General features: G+C 38.7%; 1 protein-coding gene across 1 annotated transcript; it reads left to right on the top strand.

Annotated features, from left to right (window-relative positions):
- The first annotated feature begins 6,243 nt into the window (after nt 1-6,243).
- On the top strand, nt 6,244-15,922 carry zgc:92242 (uncharacterized protein LOC436899 homolog). Its single transcript, XM_063876753.1, is given in 7 exon segments — nt 6,244-6,435; nt 8,547-8,988; nt 12,543-12,580; nt 12,582-12,661; nt 13,665-13,749; nt 13,843-14,050; nt 15,090-15,922. Coding segments are annotated over 6 exon segments (756 nt in total). The 5' UTR covers nt 6,244-6,435; nt 8,547-8,807; the 3' UTR covers nt 15,254-15,922.
- Nucleotides 15,923-16,389: the final 467 nt, after the last annotated feature.

The following is a 16,389-nucleotide window of genomic DNA, read 5'->3' as shown; positions in this document are numbered from 1 at the left end:
AAAGCCAACTGTTTGGAACACATTTACCATATCAACTCCATAAAGTTAGGCAGTTTTGTGACAACATTGACAAAACCACTCTAATTGTTGTGAGTTAAGTAAGGAGCTATGGAGCAAGAAATGATTAGCTTAGCCTAGCATAAAAGGTTGAAGCACAGATAAACAGTGGTCTACCCTGCATACCCTGCTTTATTGTCTATTGTACTCTAAATTGGAATATTATTTCAAAAATGGACATCATGCTGTATTGTAAAAGACATTAAACTTTTTTACAAAGGTAACAAATCAAGTAAGACTTATTTTTGCAATCAGAGGATAATAAAAATAAATGCATGTTTAAGGCCCCTGTATACTGGCAAAACCCAGGGGTTGGCCCATGTTTACACAATGTTTCTTCCCTCAGACTGTTGCATTGTGTAGGGATCAAATAATCATCATACATCAATTCATTTAGTTCACTATAAAGGTGTTCATAGGCCTATTTTAGCTGTTTTCCTGTTTCTTTTAACTATTGTTTTATTGCAATGCTAAGCTAAAAGATCTCCTTCTGGCTTTAGTGGCAATCTTTCCAAGCCAAGTGTCTAACAGTATGAAGCTGTCAAATTGTTAAATGCATATTCGACCTACAAGGCCTCTAGCGCCATCAAAAACATACCAACTATACTATACATACTTGTGAGCACCATTAAAACATATTCTGGTAGTACATTGCATTATCTGTAAGACAACATTTACCTCTCCCTGGTCTCGCCTGATTGCAACAGATTCAGTAAAGAAAACCTCATCTCTACCGTCACTGTGGACATCATTATTTAGCTGCTCGCCTTGGACTCCCTTCACTACCTCATCAGCATTCATTACTACTGAAGGAGAGGGGGACACGACATGTCAGCACTTGTGTGTGTGTGTGTGGGAAAACGTGTCGCTATGTGTGTGTGTCAATCTGGGTCATTATATCAACAGGCATGAAAAAGTGGGTTATAATGACACACATCCCTCTACGTGACAATGGCAAATAGGGAGGGGGAGGGTCTTCATTATAGCAACGGCCATTGCCACCTGTGACTACTTGTCCTTAACACTGATTGGAATAAAAAGGTAACAGAAGTGTGTGTGTGTGTGTGTGTGTGTGTGTGTGTGTGTGTGTGTGTGTGTGTGTGTGTGTGTGTGTGTGTGTGTGTGTGTGTGTGTGTGTGTGTGTGTGTGTGTGTGTGTGTGTGTGAGTGTGTGAGACAGGAAAAAAAGAAAAACACTGGGGGCCCTGCCAACATGGTGACAGAATGTGCAATGTGTGTGTGTGTGTGTGTGTGTGTGTGTGTGTGTGTGTGTGTGTGTGTGTGTGTGTGTGTGTGTGTGTGTGTGTGTGTGTGTGTGTGTGTGTGTGTGTGTGTGTGTGTGTCAGTGCATGTGTTTGTTCCAACTATAAGTCTGCTGGGCAGCCAGGTCAACAGACAGGCCAGTCACCATAGCAACAGTGCTCCACTCTGCCCCCTCTATGCCAAGTTGTAAATATGGAAGTCACATAAAAATATGGACTGACTGACCTGAAAAGTTTCAGGACAGCAACATGTTGATACGCATGAGGAGTCCGACAATTGTTTCCCTCTGATGAGCTGAGGAATGATTGAATTACAATATGTGAAACAACCAATAGAAAAAAATAAAAGGCGTTATTGCAGTTAAATACTCGATTATGATTGGTCAATTTGGACAGGTCTGGTAATTATCGCTAACATACCGCTGCTGAGGAGAACAAACCGTTGCTAAGAACGATCAAGGGACTATTTGCAGTCATATCAATCCGCAGCTGTGGAAAACTAACAAAACATTCCTTCAACAGAAAACACCATGGAATACTATTTCAGTATTCATTTTCATATTTGTGGAGAGCATGATGAAACTTTGGGTCATGATGGTTAAACTATCCACAATAAAGAAAAGAAAAAGAGAACAAGATAACAGCGCAAGAGAAGGAAAGATGTTTAAAGACAAAGCGCTCGGGATTCTACTTTTTTCATTAATGTACTTAATACAAGACTGAGTTGATTACTTGATTCTCATTGGTCAATTTGGAATCTTGCAGTCTGTGAATTCCGATAGCAGACTGCTGATGGGATTACTGCTAAGGACGCCAGCAGTTCTGCCCATAAATCCACAAATCTACTTTTTAAATCTTGATTATTATATTACTTAGAGTACAAATCGTTGGATCCATGGGAACATGGTATGGACTCCAACATTGTTTTATGAACCAAATGAGAACAAACTTTGACAGTATCAGAGCTGCCATAATCTTAAGTTACATTAATATCGCAGCAGTTTAGAGGTTATTACTTAATAGCAAACCTAATAAAACCCATAGGATCATTTTGAAGTCAATAAAATAATATTCATATTAATAAGTGGTTTCACCCTGTGCTCACAATGTTGGGGTTCCTTTAGCAATAATGAATGCCTATTATCCATACTTAAAAACCTATTCAAACATTCAAATGTTTTTCTCTCTGGTACATGACCCTTTTCCTTGAAACATTGAAAATTACACTTACATTTCACATTTATGTTTACAGTGATTTTACTGAATTAATTTCCCTGATGATACCCATACACAATACAGAAATTCATTTCCAGTTGATACAAACCCTAATTACAGTAAAATGAAAATTGGTACATGAATATCTATAGTGGGTGCTTACAGTATATGGCTTTATTTGCCGATGATAGCAGCCTATGTGGTGTAATGATGCTAAGTCAGCTGAAAGCTCCTTCTAACTCATTATGCAAATTATGCAAGGATAGTCAACATACAGTATCATAGTGGCATGTTATATCCAAGGGTGCACACACTAGCACAGCTTGTACTGCCAGTAAAATTACTTTTGGGACTAAAGCAATACTTTGCAGTCGGTTTAACCAAAGGATTCTCTCATGTGAAGCCATGCTAATGTATATCCGCTTTACGGAGCAGGCTCCATGTCAGTCCATGCATTAAACATGGAGCGGTTGAAGGGAAAACATGTTGGAACACAAATTGGTTTGCATTGGAGATTTTGCCTCTCCATGTTGTTGAATTATCCCTCCAACTGCCCTATAGGAAGAACAATATTGAAGTTAAAAGAGAAAACTGACATGGGAAGTAGTGTAATTCTAATCTTTGTTTTGTATTTAGACAGTAAATTGGATATAGTATGGAGATACTGATAGATAGACGAGATAGATTATGCAGAGTTTGTCTGAGCAGAGAACAGAGTTGTATTGGATTCTGCTTAATTTCTGTCTTTTAATGAATGTTCAATATACGAGGTTGGAGGTCATGGAAGATGTTTTCTGTATACCCAAAAACAGACTGAAGAGCAGGGTTAGATAATCCTGCTAGAGGCAATGGCCCAATATGCAGCAAATGTTAGTATGTATGTATGCTAAATAGTTTCTTAAAAATACTTTTTTGATAATAATTTTTGACCTACTCCTGGAACTTATTTGTTTAGATTCTGGGATTGCTTATGTTCGCACCACCAGACACCAAATGAAATTCCTTGAATGTGTAAATGTACCTGGCAATAATCTTGATTCTGATTCTGATGTTATAAGGAGGTAAATTACACACCTAAATTTACAAGTCATTATTACTGGATTTCAAGATTCATAAATACAATCATAAATTAAAAAGTTGCTTATGAACCTCTTCTTACAGAAGCACATAGAGACAAGTGTGTGAAAACATGTTGATCCATTTTGTAAGTCTGATTCAAATACCATTTTCCCGGTGTGTATGACCTAAAAACACATAGTAACACCTGGTCAACAAAAGTTTTTTACCAGGATTATATTTTTCCCACTTGCCTCTCATGGTTTCAATGTTGTTGTTATTGGGTTTATATTCACTGCTTTCCTGTCTACACCACTGGGATCCCTATTGACTTGCAATATCCCCTTCCTCCAGCAGAGGAGGCTGTGCATGAATAATTACCGTTTGACCACATGTCTAATCCTCTCCACGTGGATTCAGAATCAGAATCGGTGACAATGCCTTGATTACTGCTGGGACTTTCCCAAGGTGTGCCATGCAATGGGAAGATAAAGGTAAGACCGTGACAGACAGGGTTAGTTTCATTGTTCGCTGTGGGAAAATATTTCCTGGTACTTAACAATGACTGTTAATAGCACTTGGGAATACAAAAGGTCTGGCCTTAAGTCTGATAAGTGCCATTATATGCACATACATATAAATGAATAGACAAACACACACACATATCTCACCCGTTCTGATCTTAAACTTATCAAGAGGGCCTAATTCTGCTATGTGTTTATGTTTGTCCGCTATGTACAGTATATCATGTTTTTTCCCCATTATCTGACCAAGACCTAAGCGGAAAAACGTGTGTTTGCATAGTACTCATGCTCTTCCTTTTTATCATGTTAAGAACTAAATCACCAGAACACCATTAATGTAGGAGTTAGCGTCAATCAACCTAAATGTTCCTACTTTGACCAACTCAATTGTAATTCTTGAGAAAAATGTCTAAGTTATAGTTACAATACATGGTTAGTTATGGTTTGAATGAGGTCAAGTGATGCGGATGCTAAATGTAGGTTAAGATTTGGGGTTAAAAGTTAACTTCAACGAATAAAGGAGTGGTAATTGTCTAAGTAATGATCCTCACAAAACCAGCAAAACAAGACTGTGTATTCATGTGTCTGCAGACCTTGAGGCCTCTGCCCTGATACCACAGACAAACTGAGTGTCTGGTATCACTGAAACACAGCTTTCGGTGGAAACCCTCTGTATTGACTGATGACAGCTGTGGTTTTATTTTGCTTAATGCCAAGTGCAGTGGAAGCTGAGGGTGAATCTCACTGAACTGATGACTTCTTGTTGTCTTCACACCTACTGAAATACACCAAAAGTCTTTCTGGATGATGTTTTCTTTTAAAATATGTTTTGGCAGCGTGCATTTGTTGGTTATCATAGTCAGAACAGAAGTTGTGTTTTGAGAAATTGGAAATATTCATACTCACTCTGTATAACTTTTTATGGCTATTGTATCATGTATGCTTCATTTGACCATGTCTACGATTTTAAAAAGCAGTTTAACAACCTTTTTACATCATCATTACCTTCAAGGTGAAGTAGCCCAAAAAAGATTATCAAAAATGTCCCAGTTTGGGATAAATCACGATACTTAAAGCTTGTGATACATTTCCAGCATACTGTAAACCTGCTCATTCCAATAATGATATTTTCATAACAATTGTAGCCTTCTCAACAGCATTGCTTATGTTAGCTAATATTAGCTGATGTTAGCTTTTGTTAGCTAATGATAACTAATATTATCTGATGTTAGCTAACCAAGATTTTCTCTCAATGAAAAACATATTTTATGATAATCAGTGTCTTAATACAAAGTTCTGTCTAAGAAACCAACATGGAGTTGTTCAAGTTACTGACCCATGTAAAAAAACCTTTTTCTTTCTGTAGGTGTTTTTTTTTGTTGTTGTTTATATTATTCTGTCACCTAACTAGCCCTTGGCCACCTACTTAACCAAAAACACAACGTAAGTGTAAAAGGTCGATTCTATTAACAACAACATTTTTATTTCCTGTAAACACTGTCAGTGTGTCACACCTGGACTGCCCTGAAAGGTCAGTAACAATCTGAGACAGGTTAGTCATTTGCCTAAAAGATGACTGTATGGTTATTAGCATAATAGCTATAATTACTCAGAGGCATATGACTGACATTTACGCCAGTTATCTTGAATAATCTGAGCCAACCACAAAACAATGTATTGCTGCCATGATAAGTGTCAACAACCTGTTGACGGAAAAACCCAGTGGAATTAATATCCAGGTTCCTTCCTGCACATGTGGTGTTGTGATTAATGGTTTGATACGACGGCAGCAGGACGTCCTGGAGGAAGAAAAAGAAAGAAGGGGGAGGGTAAACACAGCAGCTACACAGAGACTGTCAGTTTGATAAAGTCAGAGAAGTCCTACGCTACCACTAAAGGTTACAGAGCCTGTCAGGGGAAATTAAATTCCATGTGTCCTTGAATGCAACTAAACAGACTCACAAGGGAGAGAATTATAAACATGAAGTTATTTATAGCAACAGATAAAGAAGGGGAAACATTTAACTTATTTGAAACTTGTTTGGATTGTAAGTGAGATAAGAAAAGTAACTAAAGGAATGAGGAAGGAGGAGATAGAAAAAAGCTATGATGTCAGGCCGTCCCACTGCTATTCAGTAGAAATGCAGCACAGAGCCGAGCCTGCATACCACTGCTGCTGCTGACGACTGCTCTGATCCCACACACACACACACACACACACACACACAAAGGCACACGTCACACACAAACATCATAGCACACTCAGAGAGGAGCTGAAACTCAGAGCAGTGCCTGGAGATGCAACCGGCTGGCAGCCACTGAGTGAGTCCACTTTCCCTCCTCTGTTAAATGTCTCTCTTTTCTTTGTCTGTCTTTGTTGTGATAGCCATTCTACGGGCCGTCTCTCCTATGTCGCTGTGAAACGGCCACTGTTTTCTCACACTGAGAGACTTTTCAAACTTGTCTCTCAGTATGCTGTGCACATACCTTACTCTCCTCTCCTCTCTGCTTTTCTTTCTTTCTTTTCTTTGCATGTGGTCAGAGGGGGGATAAAATCCCAGACCTATTTGCACTTCAGGCACTGAGCCAGGGCTTTACATTTGTATAGCAGAATATTTTTTTCCGTGTGATGTCATCTGGCACGTTCATGTCTTATTTTGTTATTTCTGATGGGATGCACCACCCTTGAGCAAATGTATATTTAATTATAGGAGCTGTGATTCTTTCCCAGTAATATTGAGTAATATGCCACTGAGAGGGCTGTAAATCTTCAAGTCAGGTCCAGTTTATTTGCATTGCTCTTAATCACAGTCTGAAAGTCCTGCATTGTGTAACAATGAATGAAAGCACACCCTGCAGTCAATGACCATAAAATTGATCACTCAGATAACCCTTTAAAAGAGACTTGAAATATGCTGTTGAGAGTTAAAAGGAATATATGACGGTTTTAAGACTAATTACGCAGTTAAATGGTCATGTACAGATAAGTCAAGCAAAAAACAGCGAGTTTATATGAAGTTGTGAAGTTTTAGAATCGAGATTTATTACGATTTCTGAGCTGCTACTTTTTGTACTTTTTAAATTGTTGTTATTTTTATCATATCTATTTAAAGCAAGCTTCTTAACCTCTATTTAAGTCATTCTTGTCTTTTTTTAGGTTCAGTTCTGTAGCTTATAACATAGAATTTAAAATACATTTTTTTCACAATAATTGCATTCAGTCCTGCCCTGCTGTCAGAAGTAGAAATCATTACTTTAAGGCTCGGTTTGAACCCACAAACAATAATTAGGTATAGTGTGAGGTTTAATATAATTCTATGGCTAAATGTCTGCTGCACCTGAATGACTATCTTTGAGGGCGATACGTCACTTTTGCCAGCCTCTACTGATTTACCGTCATATAGGTCCGCCCTCAGGTGCAGATTGGTGAACTCTTATCACAAACACAAATCCTATTGGCTCTTCCTCAGATACTCACAGTTCCACATCTTTCAAATGTGTCGTCAGGGTGGAGGCTGCTTTTATTCTGTGTGTATACACAGTTCAAGGTGGATGTTGTCCTCGGTGATTTTAATTCGGGAATAAGCTATACTTAACAGGACAGGCCAGGACTATTGATGTCTATCTGGGACACGTGTTGATAAGGTGCTAAAAACTGTTGTAATCTGTGTGTTTTGTCTGTGTGTGTTTGTGAGAAAGAGACACATATTTTTATTTATAATCATTAAATTAAAAGTAGTTTTTTTATTTGTTTGTCTAAAAGGTAAGTCACATTGAAATGTTATTCATTCCTGATAACATCATTTAATTTGGTTATTTCATGATCTATTTCATTCTATGAACTAGTATGATATGACTATTTTTACATAATTGGTATTGTTCTTTGGCCTCACCAGTAAAATGTCATGCCCATAGAGAACTTGAATTAAATAGAAATTGAGAAGGGAAAAAATATATACTGTTTATTCTTTATCTGTGTGTGTTTCCCCCAGATAGCATGCAGTCATTTACGCCCTGTATTTTGTGTGTGTGTGTGTGTGTGTGTGTGTGTGTGTGTGTGTGTGTGTGTGTGTGTGTGTGTGTGTGTGTGTGTGTGTGTGTGTGTGTGTGTGTGTGTGTGTGTGTGTGTGTGTGTGTGTGTGTGTGTGTGTGTGTGTGTGTGTGTGTGTGTGTGTGTGTGTGTGTGTGTGTGTGTGTGTGTGTGTGTGGACATACTGGACCTGCCCCCTGTTTGCATTTCAGTGTTTGAAAGCACAGCAGCATTCTCGCTGCCTACTGTATGCAGAGTAAACACTGCATGCACACACGCAACGACACACACATAGTTTTGGCTTATTTGCCTCGGGACTGTTGTGTTGTGCCAGCCAGAACAGGATTGAATGAAGGGGAAGTAAACAATACAGTAGATATAATCTCTATTTCTCTCTTTTCAGTGCTCTGTCGACACACAGCACCTTCACCTCAAGAGAGGCCGACACATACTCCTACAGCACAGAGGAAGAGCACTTGACAAAGGAGACTACAGTGACCTCCAGCAGTTAGACTGCACCTGATCCCACATCCTTCAAAGAAAAGGGAACCCGACTCTGGAACAGGAAAAAGGAGCGATCATACCCCACCGCTGAAACACGACCCACTGCACAGAGAAACAGAGGGGCTGACAGCCGTCTCTGACACCCGGGAGAAGAGGAATCATGCTGGCTAAAATCCTTGAGGACATGTGGGTGGAGCCCGAGGTGCTGGAGGCCCTCAGCGAGGAGCAGAAGAGGATCCTCTTCTTGAAGATGAGAGAAGAGCAGGTACGCCGCTGGACGGAGCGAGAGGAGAAGGAGGAGAAGGAAGGAAGAGACAACAAAAGGCCAAAGAAAGGTACGTGTGCAACACTAACTTTATTTTGATATAGGAGAAATCCTGGCACATTGAGTTCACACTACACTACAGTTTGAGTATCGTCCACAATAAAGCAAAAACACTGACTGACTAAAGTTGCAGGAAGTAACAAGGTTTCTAGGAAATGTGGCCTTATGTTGACTGCAAGTAATATAACTCTCACATGAAGCCAAAACAGCCAGCGGCGCTTACATGCTCATTTCCCTACAGGAAAACACCAGTGTGTCTTCACTAAATTCACAATTGTGTATTGACAATAATATAAATTGCAGTAGACTACATTCAGTAATCAGTCAGTTCTTCAACAGGTAAATATGAAGTAATCTTAAAAGCAAATCTTGGGAAATATGCTTGTTCGCACCCTTGCTGGGATTTAGATCAGAAATATATAATATTTACCAATATATACACATATTTGTTAGTCCAGAATTTCTATAGTATATAATTTTGGTGATTAAAACCACTCTAATATCTGTCCTTGAAAGATAATGTTTCACCCTGTTTTAGGTTAGCTCTGAACTAGCATGGAGACAGTAAACAACTGGCTTTGCTCATATTTAGGGTTATCAAATCTATCTACCAGCACCTTTTAAAGCTCATGAATACACACTTTATATCTTATTTATTTAGACAGTACTTAAATTGAAGTAAAAAATGAGTTTATGTTTCACAATGCCTTGAATCTTGGGTGAGTCTTCCTGGAGACTCTCTGACAAAGCTAAGCTAACTTTTTCCATGTTTCGCTTCTTTAAGCTAAGCTCAGCTAACCAGCCGATGCTGTAAGGCTGTATGTATTGGACATATAGTGATATTGACTTTAGTCTATTTCCCAAATGTTGAACTATTGGATCAATGTTTTTGTCTCTTTTGAGAGGGCTATAGCTACCTTTTTATTTGATCCTTTTTAAGATCTTCAAATTTGATTTATTTTTAGACAAAAATGCAAGGATTTCATCTTTGTATAGTATGAAACAGTATTAAGAGAGACATTTAATTTGAAAGAGGAATACATTAATACAATTTAAAATCTGAATTTTACACATTTTGATTGCTACTCAAGTGTCCCCTAAAGGCATTAATGCGGCTGGCAAAACATACAATAATGCAGTCAGAATTTAGTTTAGTACTCATCAAATTATTACACACATTTAAAACAAGTATATATGAAGAGTATTTAGTCTAAAATAATACATTACTATTACTAATTCTACTTTGACCTATCTTTATACACTTGATAACTGGCCATATTTCTGGTCGCACACACACATTTAGTATAGTATATTACAGGCCGAACATGTTTGAGATATAATAAAGTTGTTTATTCAAGCCCTTTCACAACTAATTAATGAGCAGAAATCTTGTCAGCTGAGTGCACTTGATACACAAGCTGTGTAGTAACACCCTCTCACATAACCAATCTGATTAATGTGTTTAAAATACACACAATGTAACACTGTCCTTTCATTACTCTGTCGGCGGCCCATGCTCAACCACCTTTCCTCCACTTTCCTCTCACTCACTGAGACCCTATATCACCTGCACTGGCTCTGCTGGACAATGGGTGTGTGTGTGACACTGTGTGAGTGTCTGCCTCTATCACCGCCAGTCGAAAGCTGAATAACATTGAGTAAGCCCTGTGGTTTGGGGCGTCGCCACGCTTTAAATCGCTTATTAAGTTACCGTCTTTGTTTACCCAATCTGTGCCATGTCACCTGAGAGCCGTGTGTGTGTGTGTGTGTGTGTGTGTGTGTGTGTGTGTGTGTGTGTGTGTGTGTGTGTGTGTGTGTGTGTGTGTGTGTGTGTGTGTGTGTGTGTGTGTGTGTGTGTGTGTGTGTGTGTGTGTGTGTGTGTGTGTGTGTGTGTGTGTGTGTGTGTGTGTGTGTGTGTGTGTGTGTGTGTGTGTGTGTGTGTGTGTTCCCGTAACACAACATGAAATCCAGTTAGGTGTGTTTCTTTGTTTGTTCATTGCGCTGTTGTTGGGAAAGACAGTCATTGCGTGTACATACAGGTCTTTGAATGTCACATAAATACTCAATTAAATATTACTTGCTGTTTTTCTGGTTATTTGTGGGTGCGGTGTGAACTCAAAGGTGTGTTGCATAGACACATTATTACTTACTGCATGTCAGAGATGGCCTTTAGCGACTGAGATGTCTGCACAATGTACCCTTATGTGCTGTGTGACAGTGCCCAAAGTCATTCCCTCAAATATGAAGAGAAACAGAGTTGCCTTTGTGAGCTGGTTTCTATAATAAATCTGGATGGTCAGTTCACTGTTAGTAGCTGATTGTCTCTATATACAAGTATTCAGATCTTTTACTGTCACACTGTGAAAAAAAACACAAGTTAAAGTATTTCAGCAAAATGTACTTTATCAGGGAAACGTAGTCATATGCAGTTAAGCAAAGGCTTGAATCCCTTTGTTATCCCTCCAGAGGGGTTTCTCTCCCACCCCACCCTCTTTTATGTACTGTTGGGTTGTTTAATCTAGCAACACAACATATTCTTTCAGGTCATCATACAGTATGTGTGTAGCTATGTAGCTGTCTTGTGAGAGTCACCAATCTCTCTTTTCATGAGTTTTTTCAGAAAAACCGCCCTGTCGGTTTTTTCACAAACATTTGAAGTTAAGACAACTGAGGATGTGTGGTTTTTACTGGACTGGAGGCTGATTAAAAACTGAAAAGAAGTAAAAGCTGTTTGATAATTGTAGTGAAAGGTACACTATTTCCTTCTGACATGAAGTGTAGTACAAGTGTAAAGTAGAACAAATTGGAAACACTCGAGTCACCTGGATTTTTCCTTAAATAGCCCCCAGAACTTGAGTTAATGCACTCAGCTATATTCCACCAATTTGCACTTCTTCTTTTTTTTAACATTTTACTTTTTAAGCCCCACCCCTAAGACGATGTCACTGCAGGTGTTTTACTATTATCAGGTGTCATGGAAAACACCTGTTATCACTCAGCATTGGGGAGTGGGAGTTATTTTTGCCAGCTGTGTCATGATGAGGTCACAACTAAAAATAATCTTTTTCACGTTATGGAATACATGTTTGGAGTTTATTTCTGTATATGATTATATAATTACATAATTTACAATGAATTTTAATTATTAACAACTTAGTGAATTAGTCTAAATTCAGTAAATGCAGTAGGAAATAAAACCAAACAGCATAATGTTTTTTTCCGTATTGTCAAACTGCCCCAGGTCAGTTTCATGTAGCTCTGCCGGCATAACAGAAATGAGGTCACTGCTTTTAACTTTGTTATCCCACATTATTTTAACGCTGTGTATTAATATTCTGCTACGCCTGTTTGCAGCGATATACAGTAAATTCCCTTCAATAGAAAGACGTATAAAAAGAGTTAAAATAATAAACCTGGGACAGTTTAACAGAGAGAAAGTCCATTTCTGTATTATGAGGTTTTCCAAGCTCTATTCTTGTAGGACAGCACCACCTTCTGGATACAAGACAGAATAACAGCTTTCATCACAATGTTGTTGAGAGTAAACTTACACTTTTTCTTTTCCTCCAGCTGACAACAAACATGTGAGGTGGCTGCTGGGTCGGGACTGGAGAGGTGAGCGTCAGAGTGATCGGAGAGGTGGACGAGTTCAGATCCTCCAAACTCCTCCAGAGCCTCATGAACACCAGGTAAAAAACAGATACCTTTTAAAGAAATGACATGGTATCACTGACGAACTCATTTTTGCATTTTGTGTCATTGATAACGGTTAAAAGCAACACACAAGCAGTTTGTTTGCAGAACAGTGCAGTTGGTTTCCTCAATAGATGAGGAACTATAACTTGTTTCACAAAACACTTAGAATATTAGAAAACAAATCCCAATTATCACCTCCACCACGCTCACTCATCACACGCTGATAATAGCATGGGTTTCAGAGAAAATCTAAATGTGTTGGTATCATTTATTAGACCCGTTTTTTGATTGATGATGTTGTTTTTAGTTGATTTATATACGTGGATGTAGGTGTATCTGGATGCATGTATGAACCAATAGTACATGCACATATACAATCAGAATCAGAATGCTTTATTTATCCTTGGGGGAATTGGGTTTTGTGACAGTTGCTCCATTGGAGAATTAAATAAATAAAGGATAAATAGACAAAAACATCAGAAGTCAAAACAAGAATGTGCAATAAAAATAATTTAAAGATATTTAAACACAAGAAGTAAAAAGTAAAGTAAAATATTGAATAAAATATAAATAGATTGATACAGAATATATATGAGTAAAAGGGGGTGCTTTTAACAGTAATTGCAAATATGTGTAAATGTTTGGCAGTTTTGTGTATGTACTGATTAATTAATTAATGAAATTAACTCCATAAAATGATAAACCTATGTCTTTAGCTTTTCCTCATATAAATGCTAGCACAGTGTAGCTCCTCAGCATGTTTTTGCAACACATAAGAACTTCCACCTCAGTAAGTCCTTCAGCCTCATCAACAAATGACATGACTGTGATGGACTTTGATAAGATCAACGGAGAACTAAAGAGTTTCAGTCAGCTCGCCGTCTCCTCGTCCTTATTGGATTACGGAAGTAATTTGCCTTATGACTAACCGGAGGATTGATTCAAAGGTTAGGACGGCTGTCTGCGGGACTAAAAATGGACGTCTTTGTCTTCCAGGGTCAACGCTGATGATGTGAGTGGCGTCCCAGAGGCCCAGCAGCAGCTCGACATTAAAGAGGACATCCAGCTGTCCCTCGCTGATGTGAGTTTTCACGTGTTTGCACATCGGGTTTTTAGTCTGCCGGGTTAAGATGAGCAGAGTCTCACCATTAAATGTCCTCCTACTCATTTTCAGGATGACCCCGCTTCTACTCATGACCGGTGGTCTGAGGAGGACTCCTGCAGTGCTGATGATGACCTAAAAGACCCCGCCGAGGACAGCGACAGTGAATCAGGTGGAGACTGGGTTCCTCTCTACAGGCCCCATTTTAGTAGCCATGACAACCGGCCGCTGCTCAGAGCCCAGCTGTCAGACACCGAGAGGGCCGGCACGCAGAACACAGGTAACAAGAAGAAAGCAGATTATGTGTTAGTAATTTACTCAGTCACTCATTATTAATAGAAAAAGGTACGTCAACATAATACAGTACATTTATCTGGGTCAAATTGATCCCCAAAAACGGACCATTATAACTGATATTTCTTTTTTTACACGTGTGTATGCATGTACATGCAAATGACCATCTATTTGACATTTAGATGCAGCAGTTATTAAGGCACTGCACATGAGTATAAGAAATAAAATAATGTTAATTGTAGAAAGATGATTATTGAAACGGACAGATTCCTTATTTTCTGACATTCATGACGGTTATCAAACAACTTTCAATTGACCCTACAAATAAAACAAGTTCACTGTTTGAAGTTCAAAAACACAGCAATACAGCATTTTAATATCAAATGTAGCTCTCTTGAAATTATTAGACACATAATCTACCTTAATCTTTATTTTGGTTTTGTGAGAGTCATTTATTGCTACTTTCAGATTATTTTCATCATGGCTTTAAGGTCCAGATAAAACCCCCATTAGATTAGCTGGAAAATCCATTGTCAAACATCTTGAAAAGAGTAACTTCTGGTGTCTATCATCCAACTTTATCTATTTGTGTCTGTACATTTCTGCTAAATGAACCAAAAACTATTACTAAATAATGCACAATTGTTATATTAAAACCAAATATTTCTGAAAACTTGGAAGTATTCATCCGGGAAGGTTTTATGGTGTTATCTATTTGTTAAAGGGTTTACCCTATTAACATGTAGTGTAACCTGCTAGTGTTCTCCACTAGCATTTACAGTTATTCATAGCCTGATGATGAGAAAATGTTGTTTCTAAAAATAGCAAAAATATTTATTCTCTGATTTATGGAGTGATAAAAAGATATTTTAAAAGTCCCTCTTTTTAAAACCTTTGACTCTAACATCTCAATTGAGAAATGTTAACCTGCTTGATCCAATGCTCCGATTATTGTTTTGGATACATATGCTAATACGCAGATATTTAACAAGATTATGACACATTGCTCTTCTCTTCCTTTTCAGAGATTGTGTGTAGTGAAGAAAAGAAGTCAGACTCTGGAGGCCGCGTTGCGCAGCTCAGGAAGGCGTTCACAGACGATCCCCGCAGCAAACCTGCCTCCAGCAAACCGCCTTTACCTGCCAAACCTGCTCACCTGCAGCAAAGAAGCACTCCCTTGGTCCATTAAGACTGAAGGTGTGACGAGCCTGCTAAGAGAGGACACTGTTGTGACCCCACAGAGGCGTAGCCTGCTGTGTCACAAGTTCTGTGCAGAGAATAATGGCTCAGCTAGACACTGATGATCCAGGATGAAGCCACAAACACTGGAAGAAAAAGGATCCTTATTTGAACCTGAGCAGTGGACTGAGATAGACTTGCTTACCTGCAGACAGAGAACCGTCTAGAAGGGTGGATCGAGGAAAAAGGCTTGAAAGCTTTTCAACCAAAGTCGACCTGAATGAGAAAATGGAGCCACTTTGATGTTGCCCAGTTCAAATACGCTCACATAGTTTGTGTGAGTGACAGGCAGGCGCAGACAGAAATGTCCAGAGACGCTCTGACTCTTGACTACAGGAGCACAGACACCGTGGTGCATGTGTTAAATGAGTGCTAATGACGTTTTATTATTCAGAAGTCATAAGCGGAGGTTATTGGGAGCGAAAACATGTTTGATAAAAAATCATATATTCAGGTCCTTCTGTGCTGTTCAAAAGCTTTAAACTGTTTTAAATGTAGTCCATGTAACTGTATTAACAACACTGACTTTCATATCTTCATCCAGTACATCAATGCTGCAGGTTTTTACAGGATAAAGTAAAAGGACTGAATTCATGTTAAAATAAACACAGTGTTTCTATCTAGTGCCTTTATCTTAAGGGAAGCTTCCAAACATTTTACAATCCTTCATGTTTACTTATCACACACACACACACACACACACACACACACACACACACACACACACACACACACACACACACACACACACACACACACACACACACACACACACACACACACACACATTCACTGATGACTGACTCATCACCTGCAGTATAACCTGAGTTACTGTGATCTCATATTTTCCTCCTGACACTTGAAACACCCATTTAACCGTCTGCTTTCTATACAAGGAGTCAAAGGCAGTGGATGAGGCTCTGACTAGGGAAAGCTAATATTTGTCTAACTATTGTACTTTTTGTACCACAGAAAATGTTATGTTTAGAACAGCAAATCCATGCACATACTGATTAACAATAAGCAGAGGAGTTACCCTGGACTGGATGTTTTAAGCAGGTGCTAAATAAATGTGATGCAACAAAC

Source organism: Eleginops maclovinus, chromosome 23 (genome assembly GCF_036324505.1).
Source record: "Eleginops maclovinus isolate JMC-PN-2008 ecotype Puerto Natales chromosome 23, JC_Emac_rtc_rv5, whole genome shotgun sequence".
Taxonomy (NCBI): Eukaryota; Metazoa; Chordata; class Actinopteri; order Perciformes; family Eleginopidae; genus Eleginops; species Eleginops maclovinus.
This window is presented reverse-complemented; position numbering and strand designations above follow the sequence as displayed.